At 49.3% G+C, this 21,284-nt stretch overlaps 5 protein-coding genes across 5 annotated transcripts; 4 read left to right on the top strand and 1 right to left on the bottom strand.

Annotated features, from left to right (window-relative positions):
* Window positions 1–396: 396 nt before the first annotated feature.
* On the top strand, window positions 397–3,021 carry B0J16DRAFT_25020 (nitrogen permease regulator of amino acid transport activity 3-domain-containing protein). The gene is made up of 3 exons (XM_046123095.1): window positions 397–1,507; window positions 1,557–1,953; window positions 2,002–3,021. The coding sequence occupies exons 1-3, from the start codon at window positions 721–723 to the stop codon at window positions 2,933–2,935; spliced, it is 2,118 nt and encodes a 705-aa protein (XP_045989295.1). The 5' UTR covers window positions 397–720; the 3' UTR covers window positions 2,936–3,021.
* A 679-nt stretch (window positions 3,022–3,700) lies between these two features.
* B0J16DRAFT_258681 (uncharacterized protein) lies at window positions 3,701–5,266 on the bottom strand (the record flags this gene model as incomplete). Its single annotated transcript, XM_046123194.1, has 1 exon — window positions 3,701–5,266. The coding sequence occupies one exon, from the start codon at window positions 5,264–5,266 to the stop codon at window positions 3,701–3,703; it is 1,566 nt and encodes a 521-aa protein (XP_045989294.1).
* Window positions 5,267–10,002: 4,736 nt separating this feature from the next.
* B0J16DRAFT_24960 (Got1/Sft2-like family-domain-containing protein) lies at window positions 10,003–11,451 on the top strand. The gene is made up of 4 exons (XM_046123092.1): window positions 10,003–10,436; window positions 10,592–10,712; window positions 10,910–11,060; window positions 11,108–11,451. Exons 1-4 carry the CDS (start codon window positions 10,217–10,219, stop codon window positions 11,258–11,260), a joined length of 645 nt encoding a protein of 214 aa, XP_045989293.1. The 5' UTR covers window positions 10,003–10,216; the 3' UTR covers window positions 11,261–11,451.
* Window positions 11,452–14,744: 3,293 nt separating this feature from the next.
* On the top strand, window positions 14,745–17,481 carry B0J16DRAFT_24954 (uncharacterized protein). Its single transcript, XM_046123091.1, has 2 exons — window positions 14,745–16,351; window positions 16,439–17,481. Exons 1-2 carry the CDS (start codon window positions 15,044–15,046, stop codon window positions 17,450–17,452), a joined length of 2,322 nt encoding a protein of 773 aa, XP_045989292.1. The 5' UTR covers window positions 14,745–15,043; the 3' UTR covers window positions 17,453–17,481.
* A 1,787-nt stretch (window positions 17,482–19,268) lies between these two features.
* On the top strand, window positions 19,269–20,881 carry B0J16DRAFT_24926 (uncharacterized protein). Its single transcript, XM_046123087.1, has 3 exons — window positions 19,269–19,757; window positions 19,814–20,137; window positions 20,193–20,881. Exons 1-3 carry the CDS (start codon window positions 19,397–19,399, stop codon window positions 20,678–20,680), a joined length of 1,173 nt encoding a protein of 390 aa, XP_045989291.1. The 5' UTR covers window positions 19,269–19,396; the 3' UTR covers window positions 20,681–20,881.
* Window positions 20,882–21,284: the final 403 nt, after the last annotated feature.

Here is a 21,284-nt window from a genome sequence, read left to right as displayed (position 1 = left end):
ATCTGTCGATTCTATACGTCGCGCCTCTTTACTGTATCTTACGTAGTTGACTGGATGAATGCCATTTGACACGCAAACTCAGGTTGACTGCTTGTACTCCTTCGTGTTCACTACACACCGACTTGTTGAGATTGACAAACTATTTGTTCTACGCTACTGCAAGTATGAACATCGTATCTACAAGAGTACGTATTTCTTCAAGTAAATACCTAGCGCTGAGAGCACTCGCGCATAACGCCTCTTGATCAAGATGCAATACATGATTCAACTATCAGTACCGGGCTGTCTGGATACTTCCTGTCAACTGATCGGCTACTTCTACTTCTATAGGTCGAGATGAGTCTAGAAAAAACAATTGACGCCACATCTAATTAATGACGTCCAGCTGCACATTACCAGCCTCGCCTCATGCTCCTTCCAGGTACCTAGGTAAGCACCGTGGCGCCTTCCAAGTTCTATCAGGTCCTGGCTGCTTCACGCTCGGGCCGTGCGCAACAGCTACCCTCGAACCCCTCTCCATCGTAAAATGTGGCGCTCTTGAGGCTCATCTCCACAACCACTTGAGGCTCTGACTACGTACTGGATAACCAACCTCATCTGACGTTTCAGCCGAAGGAGACAGAGGCAAAGGGCATACGGCACCGTCTTGATGTGATAATCGACAGTTGGAGCCACAACCTCCCAAATTCTGTCACGCCATACCATGTAACAGTCGCTATCATGGCCGTGCCGAGTGTCACCAGCGACAACTTCCTCGCTGTCGCCCTCGTAGTCAATCGTTCGCGTGATGGCCCAGCTTTCGTATTTCATTATCCTGCACAAGTTGAGCCTCATTCCAAGTCGGGCTCGGTCACTGGCAACGAGCTAGAAGACATCCTTCTCGAACGTCTATCGCAGCAGAGCTTCTCCGATGTCGCCGACGATGCGGCAGTTTCTAAACAGGGACGGAATCCAGATGAGCATTCGTTCACTGAGTCGGGCTCTCAGATTGTGCCATGGGAGCGTGTCGCAGGGTTTCCCGCCCGTGATCTTGCTGGTATTCTCACGCCTGCTCGTCCGTATCACAAACGGCTCTTCCAACTATCCCTAGATCCACTGTATTGTGTGTCATATCCCATTCATGTCCCTGAGAACGGCAGGTGGAAGAAACCTAAGAAGGCGTCTCGCGCTGAGAAGCGCTCTGCATACAACGATGAGTTATTGGCTCCGCACGAAACTGGTCCCGCGACTGCAGGAAAGGCAACTGAGCAGCCTGCCGATGAGAAGGAGGGCAAGAAAGAGGATGGCAAAGACAAGGACGATGAGAAGCGCAGCTCCATGACTATGTTCAATCTTGTCTTTATACTCAATCCCAGCAGCAACGAAGTCAAGGATGTTATCGAGTCACTGTATGATCACATCATAAAGAAAGTTAGTAAGGCTTTCAAATATAGCCAGCAGCACAGCGAATTTGTCTGGAAAGAGTCAAAACGGATACTCGTTGCAAAAGATAAAGCGCGCGAGGAGCGTACGTTACTATGAAACTTTAACGATCAATAGGTGCTGACCGATAATAGGTAAAAGGATGAGTGTCCTATGGAAAGAAATACTACAAAGTTCATCGCTGGCTGCGGCCATGCATGACATATATGAGGCAGTCTCGCAGAACAAAGTCGCAGCTCTGCACCTTGATACTGCAGCTGGTGCCCTGACCCCTTCCGTTCAGATCCCCGTGCCCTTCTACATAGATGACCTCCCGCAAGGCGAAGAGGGTACCCAACGTGGCCTGTGGCTAACAACGGCAAACACATTTATGAGCCAAGATGCCCTAGAGGAACCTGGCTTTCTCGACCGTAACTTTGCCCTGTTATTGACAGATGATGAGAAAAAGATTATCTCTGAGCTTCAAGCCGATCCGGATCCCACTACAGCCTCTATGGTTGAGTTTGTGCGGTTGTCAAAACCCACGCAATCGTAAGCAGCCTATCGTTGAACATTGTGCCAACCCCTAACAAACCCCAGATTCTATCAAGTTGGACAGAGCAACATCCTGACCCTAGGCCAAGTTCGAAAATATGCTCAGCATTTCATCTTTTGGCGTCGTGCGATCGCCATTCCTCCTCTCCATGCCAAGGACCAATACATTCTATCTCCCAATAGCGATCTTTCCCGCCTCCCTCTCGACACTCTCGAATGGCAACGGGCATTTCCCCTAGCACCGCCTCTCCCCAACTTCCTGGCTGAGCTTTCTCAGGCGCCTCGGCCATATAAGCAGTTCTCGCCTAGCAAAGCTCATCGTCCCACCTATCTTCTTATGCTTGCCTGGCTCATGCGACGTGGTTGGGTCACTCAACTATGTACGTTTGCCTACGTTGTCGTCTGGCCTGAGATCTTGTATGAGGTCGAGTATGAAATGGAGGCTGAGGAGCTTCGAGCTGCCGCAGATTCGAACAAAGACAAAGACATCAAGGAGGAGGAAGACACCGCAGCCACCTCGGTTCCCCGTACTTCCGAATCTTCTGAAGGCCACTCTGGCACCGACGGCTCCCACATTCCTACTGTGGCCGAGCAGGCTGCTGAAAAAGCCCGACTTGAGCGTATCGCTTCTAAAGCTCAGCGCGACGCTGCAGAAAAGGCCACTGCGCACGCAAGAAAGCCCGTGCCTGTGGCGACCGCGCATCCCTCCGTTAACGACCACCCACACCTTCAAGGCCTGATACCACATATCATACTCGATGCCAAGAAAGCTACTGGGAAAGAATCACGCTACTTGTCAGCTATAGCGCGCCGTTTCAATGACGAAAAGCTGGCAAACAGTTGGCAGGTCATGTGCAAGTATTTCGATGGACGTTGTGCCCTTGAACGCATTGCTCTGCAGGAGGATATGAAGCGGAAGCTTGTGTGGAATACTCTGACAGCCATGAGCGAGTATCTCCTCTGCACTCGTCATTGGTGACCTGGCACTTCTTCAATCTATGGGGTATCACAACACTTGCAGTCTTTAACGTCGGTATATGCTGTACAGCCGCGGATGAAACATTTGTAATGATAGGTATCTCGCTGGTGGTATCTAGGCAATAAATAGCAACGAAATAGCAGGTACAAGACTTTGGCCAATGCATCAAGCCTAGCTCTCCAGACAAAGCAAATATCTACTTCCCATCCGCCTGGTAAACGAAACTTGAGAACGCCGCAGTGTGCGTATTAAACTGCAAGTAGGAATAATAACAGGAGTGGAGAGAAGCGAAGATTCCCAGAACAAAGACAACAGATATTTGACCTTGCGTCCATCCATCACTCATTTCCGACTTGATGCACCAACCCCGAGGTATCGCAAAACATGAGAAACAGTAACGCCTTGAACCGACCCGACCCAAGAAAAAAGAAGAAGGAAACCAGAAAGCAAAAGCCCCTCCAGCACAATGTGAAACGATATTCGGACATGCCCCTGTAAACCTATATAATGTATCCCATACCTACGCGCAGGAAGGGTACGCCCCAGAAGAAAAAAGCAATGAAAATACAGCCGAGTAATGCCAAACACCATAGTATTCACATCTCCAAAATGACCTCGGTCAGAGCCCAGGCAGGAAAAGGAGAGTGATATGCAATAAGAAAAAGACACCAGTGATACTGTGAACGCCGACAAGAGAGGGTAATCCGTTGACCACGGTCGCAACATATGTTTAAGGAGAAGACAGATAATGAACTAGATAGGCCACTAATGAGTAAGGTCCATGTCATATTCGTCTTCCTCCTTGAAGTTGACGGAAGCATGACCGCTGTTGTTCTCATCAAGGTCATGAGGATCATTCCAAAATTGGTTTGTGTCATTCAGGTCGAGAGCGTCATCTGGACTGATGGCAACAGGATCGAGGCTACTACCGCCACCGGACAGGGACTCTCCACGATAGTCAGTGTGCTGAGGCACTCGCAGACCAGATCCAGCTGTGCGCGAGTACGAGAGACCATCGCTCTTGGAGAAAGCATCCATGAGCTCTGTATGCATACGTCGCTCATCTTCTGTCATCTCAAAGGGAAAGTGACCACCGAGTTCAGTGATGGTATTTATCATCTCCTCTTGCTGTTGAAGCTTGAGATGGAGCATCCACATGAGGTCTCGAGTCCAGCTAACAGCACCGTTGAGGATGTCGCCCTTGTTGGGTCCCTTGTCCTTGTCTTCAATAGGAAGACCTGTTGTGATGTTGCCAGCACTGGTTCCGGTGGCTCTTCTGGCGCCTGGTCCAGCGAGCCCTGAAGTTGCCTGGGGACTAGATATTCCGGTCAACGAAGGCGATAGAGGTGTGCCGTTCTGGATCAACTTTCGGATCTTCTCATCTTCGAGACGATGTGTGGGAACAAGCCTGCTAAGATCCTGGATTCTCTCATTGATGTTGTCTCGTCGACGACGCTCAACAAGATTATGAGATTCACGACGGCGCTTCCTCTTCATCTCCTGAGACGAAACAGCGTTCGAAGCGACACCGAGCTTGGCAGGCATCGAGGTGCCGCCCTTCATCATGACCTCACTGATTTGGTTCATGCCTGGCTGCATGGGAGAAGAGAAGCCCGAGTTGTAAGAAGCGGGGATGCTTCCAGCAGGGGTGTTGAGCCATTGTCCATTGGCTGACTTCATGGCTTGACCGCCGAAACCTGGGGACTCCTGCGATCCAATCGTCATCCCATGGAGTGTAGCAGTTTTTGGGGTCATTGGGGACATGGGACTACGGCTGTTGTTGGAAGCTTTTCGCTGCATCTGCTGGGACATTCGGGCTCTGGCCTTGAGATAGTTAGGGTCGTTGCTGTCAGCATTCATAGCACCGGCTAAAGGAGACTCGGAATACGACAATGGCGAGTGCAGGGAGGTTCCAAGGGAATGGCCCTGCATCTGTCGATACTGAGTGTTGAAGCCGGTGTTGAATGGACTCTGAATCGGATCTCCATCGGGAGTACTTGAGTAGCCGTTCATGTGAGACGGATCGATTTGCAAGCCGGAATTACGATGGGAGAAGGCATTTTGAGAAAATCCACCCATACTTAGTCCTGCGAAGTCCTGTCCGCCACCCATACCAGACTGGGTGACAGGAGGCCCGTTGAGGCCATCGAGAAGCTCATCATCATCAAACATGGCGGAGCTATTCGTGAAGCCGTTGGTGCCGTTCCCGGAACTTGAGTTGAAGTTGTTGTTGAAGGAGGGCGAGTAGCCGCCAGACATGGCGAGATCATTGGGGTCGATGCTCGCCCCGCTGTGGCCGTTGCCAAATTGATTGAAACCGTGTTGGGCCATTTCGACGAGGATGGCAAAGATGAGTTTGTTGTGTCGAGGATGGAGAGTCGGATGTTGACGCCCGAGCTAGAAGGGGGGATGTGGGCGAAATATTGTGGGCGTCCACCAGTTCGGCTAAGGGTGATGGTACGTTCAGAATACGAATGTCAAGCTAGAACTGGCCTGTTGAGGGTTCGAGTCAGTATTCTGTCAAGACAGCGCGGAACGCAAAGCGGGGGAGAGGTAAAGAAGACCGGGCTCGGCGATGAGGAGCGGGCATTCATATATGGATGGAGTGCCCACCGCCGCGGAGGTTACACTGAGGAAGAAGAGTGGCGGGCGGAGAGCCGGGGGGTTGAGGCTTGTAGCTTTGACTCACCAGATAGGCAGAGAGTGTTGGCTGCAGGGAGCAAACAGAGCAGGGTGAGATGAAACGAGCACTATTTGTAGTCCATAAACGGATTACCAGTGCTGAGTATATAAGTAAACGCTCGAAGACGACGAGTAGATGGTCCGTCGGATATGGTGGGAGCCAAAGGAAGATTAGATTGTGAGAGAGACAGATAGATGTCGTGAGTCGGAGGGAGAAGTTCGGGGTCGGAGGGGGTTGAAATGGCGGGCACCGAGTGCGCAGCGCAGGGCCTCCAGGTAGGTAGGTACCTACAAGGGGTTAAGCGTTGGGGGCGTTTCCTGGGCGTGTAGGTACTCCGCAAGTCGAAAGAGCAGAGTGCGGGCTGGGCGCTTGGGCTTGAGTTACTTGGTAACGCACGGGCGAAAAGGTCCAGTTATCTTCAGGCACGTACTAGCCACAGTAGGTAGTCTGGAGATGCTGTCGGAACAGCGGTTGAGGGGTTGTTGAACTTGTTAGTTCTTTGTCCTTGTCTGAGTCGCAGCTTGAAACGCGGGCTCAGTCGAGGTAGGCGGTGAAGAGTTTAGTTTCAAGGTTGTAGTGGCTGTTCTTGGAATGGTGAAATGACCAGTCAGCAATGTGGTTCTTGAATACGGATGTCTGAGTCGCGGCTTGAGGGATGATGATGATGGTGCTTTTGGTTTTGGGGCATGAGAGTGCGAAATGCGATGTGTGTGGGTGCCACCCGATTAAGAAAGAGGGGGTCCCCCGATGGGTGGATGTCACTTGTACCTCGCAGCTAACTTCCATTGCCCGAGCGCTGGCCAGAGAAAGACAGACACTCGTTATGGAAGACGTGGAAGGATTTGTTTCGTTTTCCTTGAAAGTTTATTTTTGGGAAAAGAGGCAAACTTGCCAGGCAGGAGGAGAGAAGGAAAGAAAATAAACCAGCAGCAGACAGTTCAGCAAACAGTTTGCGGAACAAAGAAAGCAGCCAAACGAGGGAGGGGTTTAGGTGCTAAATGAATGACGGGAGGCTATGATGCGTCGTACTGCCATGAAAGGTCCAACGGTTGGTCGGAATTTCTCTGGGCAGAAACAACTGGACCCAGAGAGAAGGGCAGACAGATATTTATGGTATGGTATGGTATGGTATGCAATGCAATGCAAGTCGACAGGAGAAAGAACAGGGTAGACTGAACTGAAAAGGAAATGTTATTCTTTCTTTACTCACCAGGAACACTAAAAGCACTGTGATGCGCAGGAGGCATGGAAACCGTGGCTTTGGCACTTATAAGGATGAGATATGATAGCCGAGGTGGATAAGGCGCTGGCTGATGCGAGAATAATAAGAGTATGAATGATATGACAAGTCAAGTCGAGCAGAACGGGCACGGCTGGATAAAGTACCCGAATTATACTCGGGAAGTGTAAGGTAATCTGTTCTGGTCTGGCCAGGTCTTGTATTGCTTGAGCTGAGCTGAGTTGTGCTTGCTGCGCTGCTGTTGTGGTCGAGGAGGGTGAAGTCCTCAGTCCTAATCGGGAAATAGAGTGATGGTGGGCCACCGAAATGCAGGGTTCAGGTCCTTAATGTACGGTGATGTCGTTCGTTCCTCGGGATGATGTGAGGTGAGGCACAAAAGATAGAAGAGAGGGCAGTCCGGTTGGTTAGGCCACGGTAGTTTGCGATTATCGAAAGACTAATGGAAGCAAGTCTAGATGGAATTATTGCTTTTTGGATCCCGGGGTGCGTCTCAATTTATCAAAGCGCACAGGTCGAGACAGATGGATCTGATCTGATGTCTGTCCGATGGGTAGACTAGGGTTTGTAGCAGGACCTCCACAGCTATGGCGTAAGACTGGCGGCAGGATCGGATAGTTTGGAATGACAAGATAGGTTAAGCAGGATGGGCGTCCTCGATTTGTCGGGCCAAGGCAGGCGGTCTGAGGTTTTATTGTATTTCTGGCGCCGCGCAAGTGAACTGGAGGGGCCTAGAGCTCGAGGACAGGTGATGGCCTGGGTGAGGTGAGGGTGGTGTAAGTAATTTAGACCACTTAACGATGGTGACGATAAGTCGGTCAAGGGTCCAACACAGTTAAACGCTCGGCCGTGGCTGAGGGGGGGTCGATAAGATCCGATACGAACAAGGCCCGTACACCAATGTAAGGGTCTCCCGTCTTTTCTTGGTGGTTACTCTCACGAAGGTGGTATGGATGACGATCAAATGGTATAGGATAGTAGGCGGGAAGGAGGAGCTGCGTTTCGAAGGTAGGTAGGCAGGTACGGTAGGTAGATTGCTAACGACTGTCTTTTCTTGTTCTGTTCTTAGCCTTGCTCTTGATCTTGTAATAAACTTCCTCTCCCTCGACTGTTTTTCCTCTTCCTCTTCGTTTCCTTTGGCTATGCTTACTCCTTCAGAAAAGTCCGTTTCGTTTCGAATACAGTTCCAATTGACGACGTATCTGTAAAGGCCAGGCCAAAGAATAAGGTCCTTTTCTATCACAGCTGCAAGATGAGATCTACGATCATTTGCCGCAGGCTAAAGGGCACAAAGATCCCCTAATTTATACTCCCAAAAACGAGCTAAAAATACTAGGTACGGCCATCAAGTCAGATGTACAACTTCCTTCGTCTCTGACCCGCCTGACACCAAGTATTCCGGACGAAACGTGGAGGCGGCGGTCACTGGTCCCCTTGAAGTTGTATGCAAACTGGGCTTAGACTTGGACATGAATCGAGAAAGTTGGCGGTAATGGTGGCCGCCATGGTCTTTTGCTATCTCCGTTCTGTTTTGCAGTGCGCATAGCAGTTGTCGAGAGTTGATAGTTAAGGTAGGAGGGTGTGGGTGCTAGTGTGTGGGTGGGCGCCAGGCTGAACGTGACTTGAGATTTAAGACACCAAGCCCAAGTCTCCGTTTGGATTCGAAGGACTCATCGGGAATTGCTACATGCAATCGATTATCCCATCCTAGCTTCCTCCTCTTGCGCTCGGTCATGCGCTGGAGGCTTTCCCATCCTTTCTGGGCTTCCCTGTTCACGCGCTCCAGCTCAAGACCACCATCTTTTGTTACAGAATATCTCAACACGGCTGTTTCTCGTAATAACGATATACGGCGGAGTATTCCGGGAGTAAGTGAGAATCAACTTTCGTCAGCCTGACGACACTCTGAGTCTGATGCCTAGGGTGCCAGAGTGAGGCTGGGCTTCACTATGATATCTGCCTTGTCATGTAGTAACGTTATATTGCCCTTTCTACCTTGCTTCTAATCTCAGCATGGATGGAGGTGTGTATGTCTTTCTGTCAGATTATCCTCACGGTTTCCCGACTTAGTTCCCTACGGATCGCGTCCGGCCCTCTACGGTCCGCTCCTCAAGTGGTAAACATAGAATGGAACCCGCTCAAGTCCTCTTCCGCCCAGACCTTGTCCCTCATGAAGGCACATTCTGGACGTGGCTCATATGTAAGATAACACCAGTGAGCAAGATAGTCCTATGTGCGGCTGGCTACTGCTTAGGCTGAACTTGAAACCTCTGTATCTCTTCCCAGGGTCTCGTCCTGCAAGGTTCCGAACTCAGCTCAGCTCGCCCGAGCTAGACTACCTGTTGGATAGAGGTCCTGTGAGCTACTGTAGGTTCCTAGGTATGTACAAGCTATGACTCCCTGGCGATATGCTATGCTTCTCTGTCATGCATGATCCCTCCCGTCCCCGCTGAGGCTTCCATCAATCAAGGACGGGCCGTGCTGGAAAGATGCGGAGCCATAGGCCCAGGTGGCACCAGACCTACCCCAAGCTAGCGTCCACTTTAATGGTGCCAATCATATAATCTCCTCGCCTGCTCAACTGCAGGGAACACTTCTAAGAGGACGACAGAGAAGGCAAGGCTTGGAATGGGTTGTGATCCAATCCAAGGAAGGAACCACACACCCAACCCCAACCCATTAACTAGTGCCGCCCTCCACTCACTATCAACTACCAACTACCAACTTCACTCCTCTTCAAACGCCCAATCACCCCCGTTTTGTTCTCTTTCTCGCGCGAAATACTCCGCTCGTCTTGTCGCACATCTGCAGTTGCTCCTATAGTTCCTTTACTGGTAGCTGCAGCTGCCGCTTCCGACCATTTTCCAGCGGTACGCGCGGTAATCTACCAATAATCGAATCTGAGCCTCGCACCCCCTTAGGTTGACTCCAAGCCTCCAACGACTCGTAGCACCGTATCTACGTCGCCGCCTTGCGCAAACCAGCGTCGTCAGCGCCCTGTTCAAATCCTGTAAGTGACAGATCGCGGTAGGCAGCCAATTCTGCCTGCCCCGTTTACTTTACCTTTGCCTATCTATATTATCGGCACTCGTCGACTGACCGCAACAACCACGCTGCCAGACCTTCCAAGGAAGTGGATGTTTCTCTTCCAAGTTATACTCCTAGTTTGATACGAGACCGCCATTATCGGGCACCCTACGACCCTCCCACCCCCAGCGTTACTGCGAGCTCGAACTCAAGCCCGAATCTGAATCTCAGCCCGAGCCTGACCCTGCGCCGCACGATCGACGTATCCGCTCCGTCCCTGTCCTGTCGTTGTTGAACCCGTCCCTCACCTTCCCGCCCTTCTGGGTCTGCCGCCATGGCCTCTTCTTCCTTCCGAGACTCTATAAACTCCCTTGGCTGGAGTCGTCGCGATGAGCCAGTCAACACTTCGCAGCAAAGCGGATTGCTCTCTTCCATACAGAGTTTAAACCCCTTCCAAGGAGGTAGTGGTTATGTTCGCCTTCCCACCACCGAGAGTGCCGGTGCGCCTCTGCCTGCGCCGACCCGACGTGAGGAGGAGGAAGGCTGGTTTGTTCGTAAGTCAACCTTGGAATACCATTTCATGTTCACCTATGGCATCCCTGCACCCCTGCAGCGGGACATGTGCATTGCATCTGAGCCATGTCCTGAACTATGCATGTGATGCGAGGTGACATGCCTCGTGGTTAGGAGACACTAACCCGACTGGCAGTTAGCCGATGGGATCGATTGTTGATCTTTGGAGCTTGCAACCTCGCTGCTGTAGCATGTTTCGTCATCTGCTTCACTCTATTCCCCGTCCTCTCACTGAGACCACGCAAGTTTGTCATCTTGTAAGTCAGGAACTTCTGCACGTCCCTTTCGGGCTGCCCTGCGTCGTCCCTTATTCTCCTTGCCGATCGCTGTCACGCGGACTTGCTACTGCAAGGCCGTTTTGATTGTGTGACTAGTTTTGCCCATGCTATGATGTCGTAGATTCGACATGGTGAATTTCAAAATTGCATATAGAAGCTAACACGTGGGTACGCAGATGGTCTGTGGGATCACTAATGTTTCTGGCGTCGTTTGCCGCTATTATGGGCCCTATGAACTACGTCTATCATCTTCTCTCGACTCCTCGACTCCCGTTCACGGCAGCCTATTTCGGATCCATCACACTGACGCTTGTGTTTGCCTTGAAGGTTTGTTGAACTGCCCTGTAGCTCGACAAATACTAACAGACCGGTAGCTCCACAGTACAATTCTCACCTTGTTCTCTGCTCTCGTTCAGCTTGCTTGTTTGATGTGGTACTTGATCAGTTACTTCCCTATGGGATCTACTGGTCTGCGTTTTGCCACATCGTTTGGAGCGAGACAGGCGACCGCTTGGATGACCGGCTAGAGAGTACTCTTGTCCTTGAAGACCAAGCATCCTTAGAGCTTGTCTTATCCTTGAACTCACTCTCATGCTCCAGTAATATTGCAATATTACCTGTATATCAGTTGAGCGCCTCGTGTAATATTAGCAACAAATGGCGAAAAATAGTTTGTATCTAGGAAAAAGACACTCGTCCATTTTGGATAATGGAAAATGGCATTGTGCGCTCAAGCACTCTTGTTACTCAAGTCCGAACCTTTACTCGAAGAGCACCATTTCGTGAATCTCGGAGCAAAGTCACGAGTTCTGGCTCAAATCTATAAAGTAACGGGAGATTTTAGATCACAATCCTCACAACAAACACACAAACTGCTAAAACGTGAGCAGTGGGCGACAATAAGGTCATCACCAAAGCTTGATACATGGTATATCTGCAACCTGTCGTCCAGTCATTCGTTGGCCATTAGTTGATATTGGACCAGATAAGATAACGTGAAGAACTGCATATGCTGTTACCCCAAAAGGGCAGGCCATCAGGTGTTGTGTCCAATAAGCGACCAGCGGCTGAGCGGCCTCGGCTTGCAACCTCGGAAAAGGCTTGACAGGGAGGGTATCATAAGTAGATAGATCAGTAGAGGAATTGTTGCAATCACAGGCTCGTGATTCCAGCCAAGATATTGTAAGGATCCTTCGGGCTACGCGGAGCATTAGCTCCCAGCAAGGACTGCACTGGGAGAAGGATATGTATGCGTGTTTGTTTGTAACATGGAGGTCATCAAGCTTCAGGTAACCGTGTAAGTCAATACAGAACGTCTGTAGGGACAGCAAGACCATGGTTTGAACCAATAAACATAACATGTCTCTATTGGTCAACTACGGTGTATTGATCTGGTACAGTTGAACTGGGTTCTGTAGCTGTTTGCTCCATACTAATCGTATCGGTATCCATCGTTTGTCTGTGGGTTGTTGTGCCCTCTTTTGGGGCGCGTAAAAACGGCAAGCAATTTGTTCAATCGTCATCGGCTTGTTTGATCTACGTACATAGCTTGTACACACAGTTGTTGAAATCGAAATTGCTTGCTTGCTACCTTAGTAGGTAGTACTGAGGATCAGAAATTTTGTCCTCTTTAGGGCACCAAAACAAAGTAGCTCAAGTGCTGGTCAAACAAGCATAAAAAGCGACGAAATTAATTATTTTGTCTATCCTGCTCTTGAAGGTCATTCTTCTGATACCCTGACGGCTGTCCCTGGTCTGATGCTCTTTGTCAAGCATTGCGACCGTGTCTTGATGAACATCAAACACGCCAGTAAATATCCAAAGTATCGTGATTTTAGTTCTGGCAATACATGTTGTTCAACATTTCCGTGGCAATTCAAGGTTGACCGTGGGTAGACTTTGCCCCAAAGTACCTAGATAGATGATCATTGTTTTAAATTGAAAAGGAAATCCCGAATATCCAATTCCAAACTACCTATGTCATCCATGGCTTGCCTTTCATAAGCCCCAAGCCGCTACCATGTTACTTACATGGATCAGGCTTTGTTGGAGACATGAAGAAATCTGGTTGCCCTGGAGTTTATGCCAAATGTCTGATTGTCGTGTACAAACTGCGCAATTCAACCTTGCGCTGTTTATCCATGCCACTCAAACAGGATGGAGCTCACTGAAGTTAAATCTACTATATGTAACAAGGTTAGCAGATAGCATGGAAGTTCGTGACGCCTGAAGAAACCGAAGGAAGCAAAGCTAAGAAAAAAAACAATCCCTCAGAGAAAAATACTCGCAAAGTCACTGCAACATAACCTGAGAAAAGCCGAATTATATTCGCGCATCTCCACCCTATCACGGTCGTCCGGGTTCGGTTGATGGTCTTGACCTCTACCCAGACCTCTTCCGGGGTCTCGGATTCATGACGGCTCCTCGCAGTGAGTAAGTACATGAGTGTAAGTGGGGCACAGTCAAGAGTGAAGTCGGGTGCTTATTGTATCTTTGATTTGCCCTGAATTCCACTGGAAGATGACCTCGAGACCCTGACTTGACTATCCGGGCTACCTTAGTGTCTACCTAGTAGTATCGCCTGCAGACCAGGGCTTTGCAGACTCCGAGTCAGTAATAAACTACCCAGGTGGCGCTCTGGCTTAATAAGATTTCATCGAGTTCAACAAACTCATTGTACGCGCAGAACTCTACCTACTACTAGAAGCATCTATGTATGTTGTGAAGTAACTCGACACAAAGGTTTCCATTTCCCCCGCAGCTGACCTGCTTGTACAAGGCACTGCAATGCGCTGATTGAGTACCTAAGGTACTAAGGTCGCAGTTCAGGATTGGTCTGTAAGCTCTGCAGTGCATCAACCATATGTAAGGTTGTCTACATCCAATAGGCAAACAGGCCAGGGCTATGCATGCACCTTTGTCTTGTTCAGCACTCGGCAAACAAATCCCTGAAAGCATCAAGGGAGTACGCCAGAGAGGGAGTGAGTAAACAGAAAATATTAAAAAAGACAGAAATCAGAAATGAATAGATCTAAGAAAGAGGTTGGAATAATAAAAATAAAAAATACTACGTGACTGTGCGTATCCGCTTAAAGAGCAAGAAAAAATCTAGTAATTAGAGTGGGAAGGAAGAGGGAAGGTTCCCTCTACGCATTCATCCACCATCCTTCCTACCATCATCAGGTCCTTCCCATGGAAGGAAGGATTCTCATTCGGCGCATCGGTACCTTCTCGATCAGTTAGCCGCAGTACATTTCCGTGGTACCTTCCGCCTGCGGATCAGAACTACCTTACTTAGAATTTAGAGCCTACCCACGCTGCGAGTAAGAGGGGGGGATGGGCATAGAAAAAAATTTATTATTCACACAACGCAAAAAATAACCTCCGGCGTGCATTTTCTCTTTCGTTGCCTGTCCGGTCTCCGTGCGCCCTCTTCCTGTAAAACACACTTCTCTCGCCAGCCCAATTCTATTTTATAAGAATTGCCGCTGCCACTTTGCCCTGGTCCAAGGTCTACGTTTGTATACTTACATACGCTTACCTGATTCCCTCCCTCCCCAACTTTCCCATCTGTCACTTGAACCCTCCATCATAACCACCCCGCCTGGTTGTTTCTACGCTTTTTTCCGATACCCTCGTAACGGACAAAACATTGCAACGCAACAAGCAGACATATTCGGGTTGGTTTCTGATTTCGATTGTGATACCAGTACCTGATATTTTTGCCTTGCAATCGCCTCGTCCTTGTCAGGCATTTCTCTTTGGTTTTGCACCTGACCTTGAGAGAGAGAAAAAAGTTCCAAGGCCAAAATAGCACAGCCGGGTGTCCTTATTTTCTTCCTTTGCCCAAACACGACAGTCTTTTACTTCAGACCATCAGTCTCGGTTAAGCAGACATCTTCTGACATCGCAGAAACGTTCGCTTCTCCTCCTTTGAACTTCTGAATCGCCTCGCACGCATCGCTCGCGCACAATTCGACTCAGCCTTAGGTCTGAAGCCCTCGACTCCCACTTCCAACCTTGAAACCCCTTCCTCGACTCGCGTTCTCGATATTTGGCCGCTTGCTCGGTTCGTCGCGACAACCGACGCCCTCATTTGTTGGGAGTATACAAACAGCAAACGACTGTATTGCACACAGGTGCTCTGCGCCTCTTCTAGAGTCCGGAGGGGCTTGAGAGACATTCTGGGATTTTACATCTCTAGAAATATTCATTTTCATTTGCTGGTCACCCGAGTGAATTAGACACATTTGGTCTACTTTTTCCGTGACCTTACGACGGCAAATCTTTACAGCACGGCTCACTTCGAAATGAGTCCATCAGCCATTATAGAGACCAACGATACGGTCGCTCCTTCGATGACTTCCTACGCACAGGCTGCGAAGGGCAGTAACACTGTCCCTGCCTCAAATAGCGCCACTGCTTCCACTGACCCGGTTGCTTCCGCTCAAGATGACCAGGCTTCCACGGCAGACACTGGCTCTGCTGCAGTAGCAGCAGACGAGAAGGCTTCGCTACCTGCCTCCGAGCATATCAACTCTGAAACTCCTGAGAACGCTGACTCCCCTGCGGTTGCATCAGAGAAGCAGGATTTAGAGAGCGTTCCTGGTTCTGAAAGCGACGCCCGCTCCGAGTCGACACAAAGCAGACGAACCGAGTCGAGGCGTGAGGATGACGGTGGAAGAACCGATCGCCCTTGGCGACGCAACGAGAAGACACCAAGGTCTTCAAGCAATGCTACAAGGTCTGTCGATGAGCAGGACTCCCGAAAGGCCAGGCGAGGTAAGAAGGGCAAGGCTTCAGAGAAGCAAGCCGGTGAACAAGCGACAGACAAGGAGCAGGAGACAGTTCCCGAGCCACCAAAGGTTGAACTTTCCGAAGCTCCTATTCCTAGCGTCAACGTTTGGCACAAACGCAAGGAGGCTCATCAGGCAAAATCCACCAAGCCTGCCCCTACGCACGTGGAGGCTACAGTAAACGGCACTTCAAGTCACAAGGACGACAAGAAGGCCGAAGTGTCACCTGCACCCCACACAAATGGTGTCAAGTCACACCAAAGACAGAACAGCGCTATCCGAGCAGAGCGAAATGGCCCTCGAGGCTCAAGGATGAACGAAAAGGATGGCAAGAGCGAAGTCCCTCCTTCTGTCGACGACTCGGCAGCGTGGCCTACTCCCGAGACTGCTATTTCTACCATCAAGGAGGACGGCAAGAAGAAGGCGGTTGAGAAGATACCTGAGAAATCCGACCGCTCTGATAAGGATAGCCAAGAGGATGGTAGCTCGTCGAAACCCCGACAGAAGTGGGTTAACGTGAACTTCGTCCCTACGGTTAACTTTGAGACTCAACTCCCTCAAATGCGTGGCTCTAAACCCCGGGGTGGCGCTCGTGGTAGTCGCGATACTACCAACCGAGCAGCTACCAACGGTGCCACAGATAAGCTGGCATCCACCTCGCCGGCAACCAAGGTCAACGATAACAAGCCTCGGGATACCTCCAACAATGCCGCCTCGCAATCTGCATCTAAGCGTGCATCGGTTGAAATTGCCAACGGTCAGAAGAAGACCTCGACAAATGCGGGATCTGATAAGGCCAAGGACCCTTCCGTCCAAACTACGGTAAGTAACGTCGTGTGATGCACGTATTCTTGGACTCGAAATCAACTCATCATGCATTTGCGGTATGCTAATCATCATCTCGTACAGGAGACTCCTCAGACTTCCCGCGATCGCCCCGAAGGCCGCGGCGATAGAGGTAGGGGCGGCTACCGCGGACGTGGCCATCATGGCCACTCCCAGTCTCAGCATGCTATTTCCGGGCCTGGATATCATGGCCAAGGTGCCAATGCATCCCGAGCTCAAGGTTACAGCCCCCCTATGCGACAAGGTGGTCATGGTGGCGTCTTTACACCTCCTTCTCAGCGAGGACGTGGCCGCAATGGCGCCAACAACTTCCATCGCATGTCTGCGCCCAACGGTGGCAGCCGCATGCCCGTCGCCCAGCCTCAATATCCTCACTACGATTATGCTATGGCGGCGCCTATGGAAGCAACTCCTTTTCCACACCCCCAGTTCACTCAGATTCTTATGCCTGCGCTGAAGGCCCAAGTCGAGTACTATTTCTCTGTCGAGAATCTTTGCAAGGATATGTTCCTCCGAGGACACATGGATTCACAAGGCTTTGTCAATCTTCACTTCATCGCTGCTTTCAATCGGTTAAGACAGTTGACCGAAGACATCAACCTTATTCGACATGTTTGCGAGGAATCAGTTGAACTCGATTACGGTGTCACAGACGAGGGTCTTGAGCTTCTTCGTCGTCGAGAAGGCTGGCAAACATTTGTTCTGCCAGTCGAAAGTCGAGAGCCAATGGCTCGCAGGGAACCCGGCAACGTCACTTTCAGGAACGGACCCCACGGCTATACCAATGGCCAACTCAACGGTGTCCCTCAAATGCCATACGGTACAGCCATGTACGCTCAAGACCCTTCTGTCCAGCACTTCGCACCGCATGGCGTCGATGGAGTCGCCCCAACTGGCACCGGCCAGCTCTCAGCCACAGTCCCTGACTTCTCCCCTTCTGGAACTGTTCCTCTCGTTGGCCCCAATGGCGAAACCCAGATTACCAGTGTTGAGGCTCTCACCAACGGCCATGCTGAGAATACCACGCCACTTACTAACGGTGTGCACGCCGAATCATCCCAAAGCACTGAGTCTTAAACTACTCCCTCAGAAATAAGAACGTCGCTTGTTGTGGATATACCCTGCCTGCGTTTCCTTATGGCCTAGTATGCGGCATATCTGAATTTGCTGCCACATCGTTGATCTGGGTCGATACGAATTTACGCGTCCCAGGTTTTACCAATGTTTTTATGATTTCAAGTCGCTGGTCAGAATTTGCTTTTGTTTTTACCCTATCTATTATCAGCCCGACACTGTGTCGATCGGGTTTTGACCCTTGTCCGCAAAAGAGCATACGGCACATAAGCTGATGGGTCCTGAGGGTGGCTTACGGTCTATCGAGCCAAGGTTACAGTTATCGAATTTCCCCGACAGAATGCGAAAGAGGCAGGGAGGCGAGGATACGATGCAGATATTTGATACCCTGTTGAGCGATTCAAATGGCAAAAGCGAACTGTTACGCTAGTACGACTGAGGGGGGTCTCCATGAACGACATATGGTTGACTCAAATGCTCGATTCATTAGTTTTCAGAGGGGGCGTATTCTAGGGAGGTGTTTTGTTTGTTCGGAAGGCGCCGGGACATTGGAAAACACGTGCCACAAGGTGTCTATGCCACAGTATTTGACATAACCTCGCGGGGCACCAGGCGGTTGTGATGGTAGCCGTGGAGCGAGAGGCGTCGCTCTTGATGATTGAATCAAAGTATGCTGAAGCAAGGGGCCTTCGAAGGTTGCGGATTTAAAAGGACATGGAAGAAGAAAAGCATATGAGCTCACAGTATTGGGCTTCGATACACTGACCTTTTTTTTTTTTTCTCGACTGCATTTAAAAGGGGTTTTAGGATGGTTCTGTTATAGTATCGGTGTTGATTTTTATCTTTTCATTCACATTCGAGGGATCTGATTCTAGATAACGCCTTCGAACTTCGGTAAAAAAGGAGTATCTTGTTGTTTTCAAAAGCTGTACAATAGTTTCAATGTTCCATACAGAAAAAAAAACATGTCGAGAGATATCTGCTGCTTTCTCGTGTATGGCTCTGCATTCATAGCGCTGAATGGGGGGTATATAATGTAGCAAGTAGTTTACTAACTATCGCGCAGTTAGGGCTCACTAATGCAGGTCGTGTCATAGATGAGAAATAGATTTGATGCTAATTTATGTACGAGATTGGCTCTTCTTGGAAAACAAATGATGTTTTACTGGCCGCTGTTGATGCGGTTGCTGGCGCTGGTCTTATGCTATTGTTGGGTCTATTCTACCAAACCGTCATGATAAGATAAGGCACCTACTAGGTGGCTCATCATATTGGCGGGGTCAATGAGGGGTTGTCCTCAGACTTGGCTCTAGGGTACCTAATCATGAACATTTACCAGACTAAGTCAATTAACTACCTAGGTAAGTACTAATATGTTTCTTGATCTCCACTGGACAATAGTGGTATTTAAGACGTTTGTGTTTTAGGGGCCGTCATGAAGTCATGACAGATAGCTGCTTTTATACTTAGGTAATGATTACATTGTTAAGCAAATGATATAGGTAGGTAGCCGAGCCAGTTGTAGATACACAAGGTATCAATAAATTTACCACAGATACCTACTAGTTAAGTACCTACCTAATCGTCTTGACATGTATCAGTATTCTTTGCTTATTATCATATAAAAGTTACCTACTAGGCAGAGCTACTGATATATCAAAAGCTTCATGAATTCCATTATTATTTATATCGTACCTATGCTAACAATGAAGAGAATAAAGCTTTACAGACATATGTCAGCCAATGACGTCACTACCCGTAGCTAGCGCAGCCACCACACGCATCTGACTTTACCTGAGCTGTTGCTTATACAGACCTCATCAACTTGATCGCCCTTATTGATACCCTGAACCCAAGATAATATACGGATTTTGAGTTCTTCCGTGGAAAGTAGAGCGAAGGTGCTAAGTACGTGGTTTCAATTGGCAATATAATACATTACCCGCCATGCCGCCAGTTATTTCCGAACGCGTTCGCAAATCAGACCCGAAACAAAGCGCGTCTAAATCCAAAGCCAGAACCAAAGAGGAGCGCATAGAACGAAGGAGAGCAAAAGCAGCCGAGGATCAGCTCGAATGGGAGAATCAATACCTCCAAGGGAAACCTGCAGCATATTTTGCTGGGTATGATCGTGAAGTGATTCCTAACACATCGCCTTTTGTTCAAGTTGTCTCCCCGTTCAAAGGACTTGGTAAGATCGAGTTCACAGCTGAGACGGACGAACCTGGCTGGGACTTCTTTCGCTTATCCAGAGGTGAAAAGTCTAATCCGAATCATCATGTGTTTGTCGTGCCTCATCAGCACATTGGTAAGGCTGGTTGTTATTCGACTCGTCATGGTACTTGTTTAGCTCATGCCTCGTAGAACGAATCATCATCATCCCGACCATTCCAGATGGTATTATCAAGTGGACTGTCCTAATCGTTCCAACAGGTGCGAGTGGATCCTCACTCGCGGTCAGGAAGTACCCCAAGATCATTCAATTTGACATTCCTGAATCTGATCTTGACGGGGCAAAAATACTCAGAGGTGTACATGATTTTCCGACTTTCAAGAACCACCTCATGAATCCAAACAAGCAGGAAATCATTTTCACAAAAGAGCCGAAGAATCAGACCCAGCCGAAGATGTTCGACTGTACCGTGAATCTAGACAAAGTGGAAGATAGCTACTTGGAGGGAGGCAATGGTGAGTTGCAAATACGAAGACGGAATTCACGGAAAGCTCACTAGGACAAATGCAGGATCACTCTGTTTCTTCCCAGACGGCATCCTATGGCTTGGAGAAACTCCTTTGTATTTTCCCGTGTCTTCCATAACCTTTTGCATGCTTATCTTTTCGAAAGAGAGTGTTCGCAGAGGTGCATCACGGGAGTTCAGGACAGTAGCTGTGGGCCTCATGATACAGGCCAAGGAACCGTTCTACGAGGGAGAAGACCAACCCAAAAAGCCTTTCCTATACTTCAAGGACATCCAGGGCTTTGGAACCAGGAGGAAACACATTGAGGGTTTCTGTGCGGCGCATCAGATAAATCTCCAACTGGTCGAACAGCTGTTCTATAGCTACGACGAAAACACATCCATGGGCGGCTGGATGCCTCTGAATGGAGATGGTTATGACTCAGAGGATCATGGCATCGAATCTGATCCAGGTCCAGATCCAGGTCCAGATGTCGACTCAGAGTCCGACTCAGAAGATGACGATGACTGTGTTTTTCTAGGAGCTTCTTGATAAGTGTAATATCCATTGATGTATGGAAATGAAAGACTTATGTATGGAGAGCAGACCCCAGTCTGGCATTAGGTCCACACCAAGTCTTCTGTGTAACCCAGTGTAGGGTCATGTAATGTAGTTGGCAAGATATAGACTGATGATGCATCGATGTCTAATACATACGACCATACCTACCAGAAAATACGGGATCCCGTCCGCTCTCCCATAGTCAAGCTGGTAAGGGGCGGATTAGTAGTTGGGTCGGTGACGACCAGCGAATCCCCGCTGTTGTATGTTTTTTGACGATTTTTTTGCTCTTGTATCATTAGTATTAGACCATGGTGGACCTAGAATCTGGGGTATTTCTGTAGGCTAGTATAGACCCACATATGTATTTTCCCGTATGCGATATACTGTTGCTATTTTATACCGACTGTATCTTGAGAAACAGCAATACGACTGATGGGACAGAGTTGGCAAGTTGGCGATGAGTTTGTCTTGTCCCGCGAGTTAGGCATGAGTGGATGTTGGTTCACATCCCGTTCCATCCATCTATGTATGTCTTTGTGGTTGACGATGGACCAATGATGAGAGCCCATCACAGAGCCTCAGCTGAGTGAAG

Source organism: Fusarium flagelliforme, assembly GCF_020744385.1.
Source record: "Fusarium flagelliforme strain FIESC 12 MPI-CAGE-AA-0113 chromosome Unknown B0J16scaffold_1, whole genome shotgun sequence".
NCBI classification, from domain to species: domain Eukaryota; kingdom Fungi; phylum Ascomycota; class Sordariomycetes; order Hypocreales; family Nectriaceae; genus Fusarium; species Fusarium flagelliforme.
The sequence above is the reverse complement of the archived record's forward strand: the minus strand, read 5'-3'. Positions and strand labels throughout refer to the sequence as shown.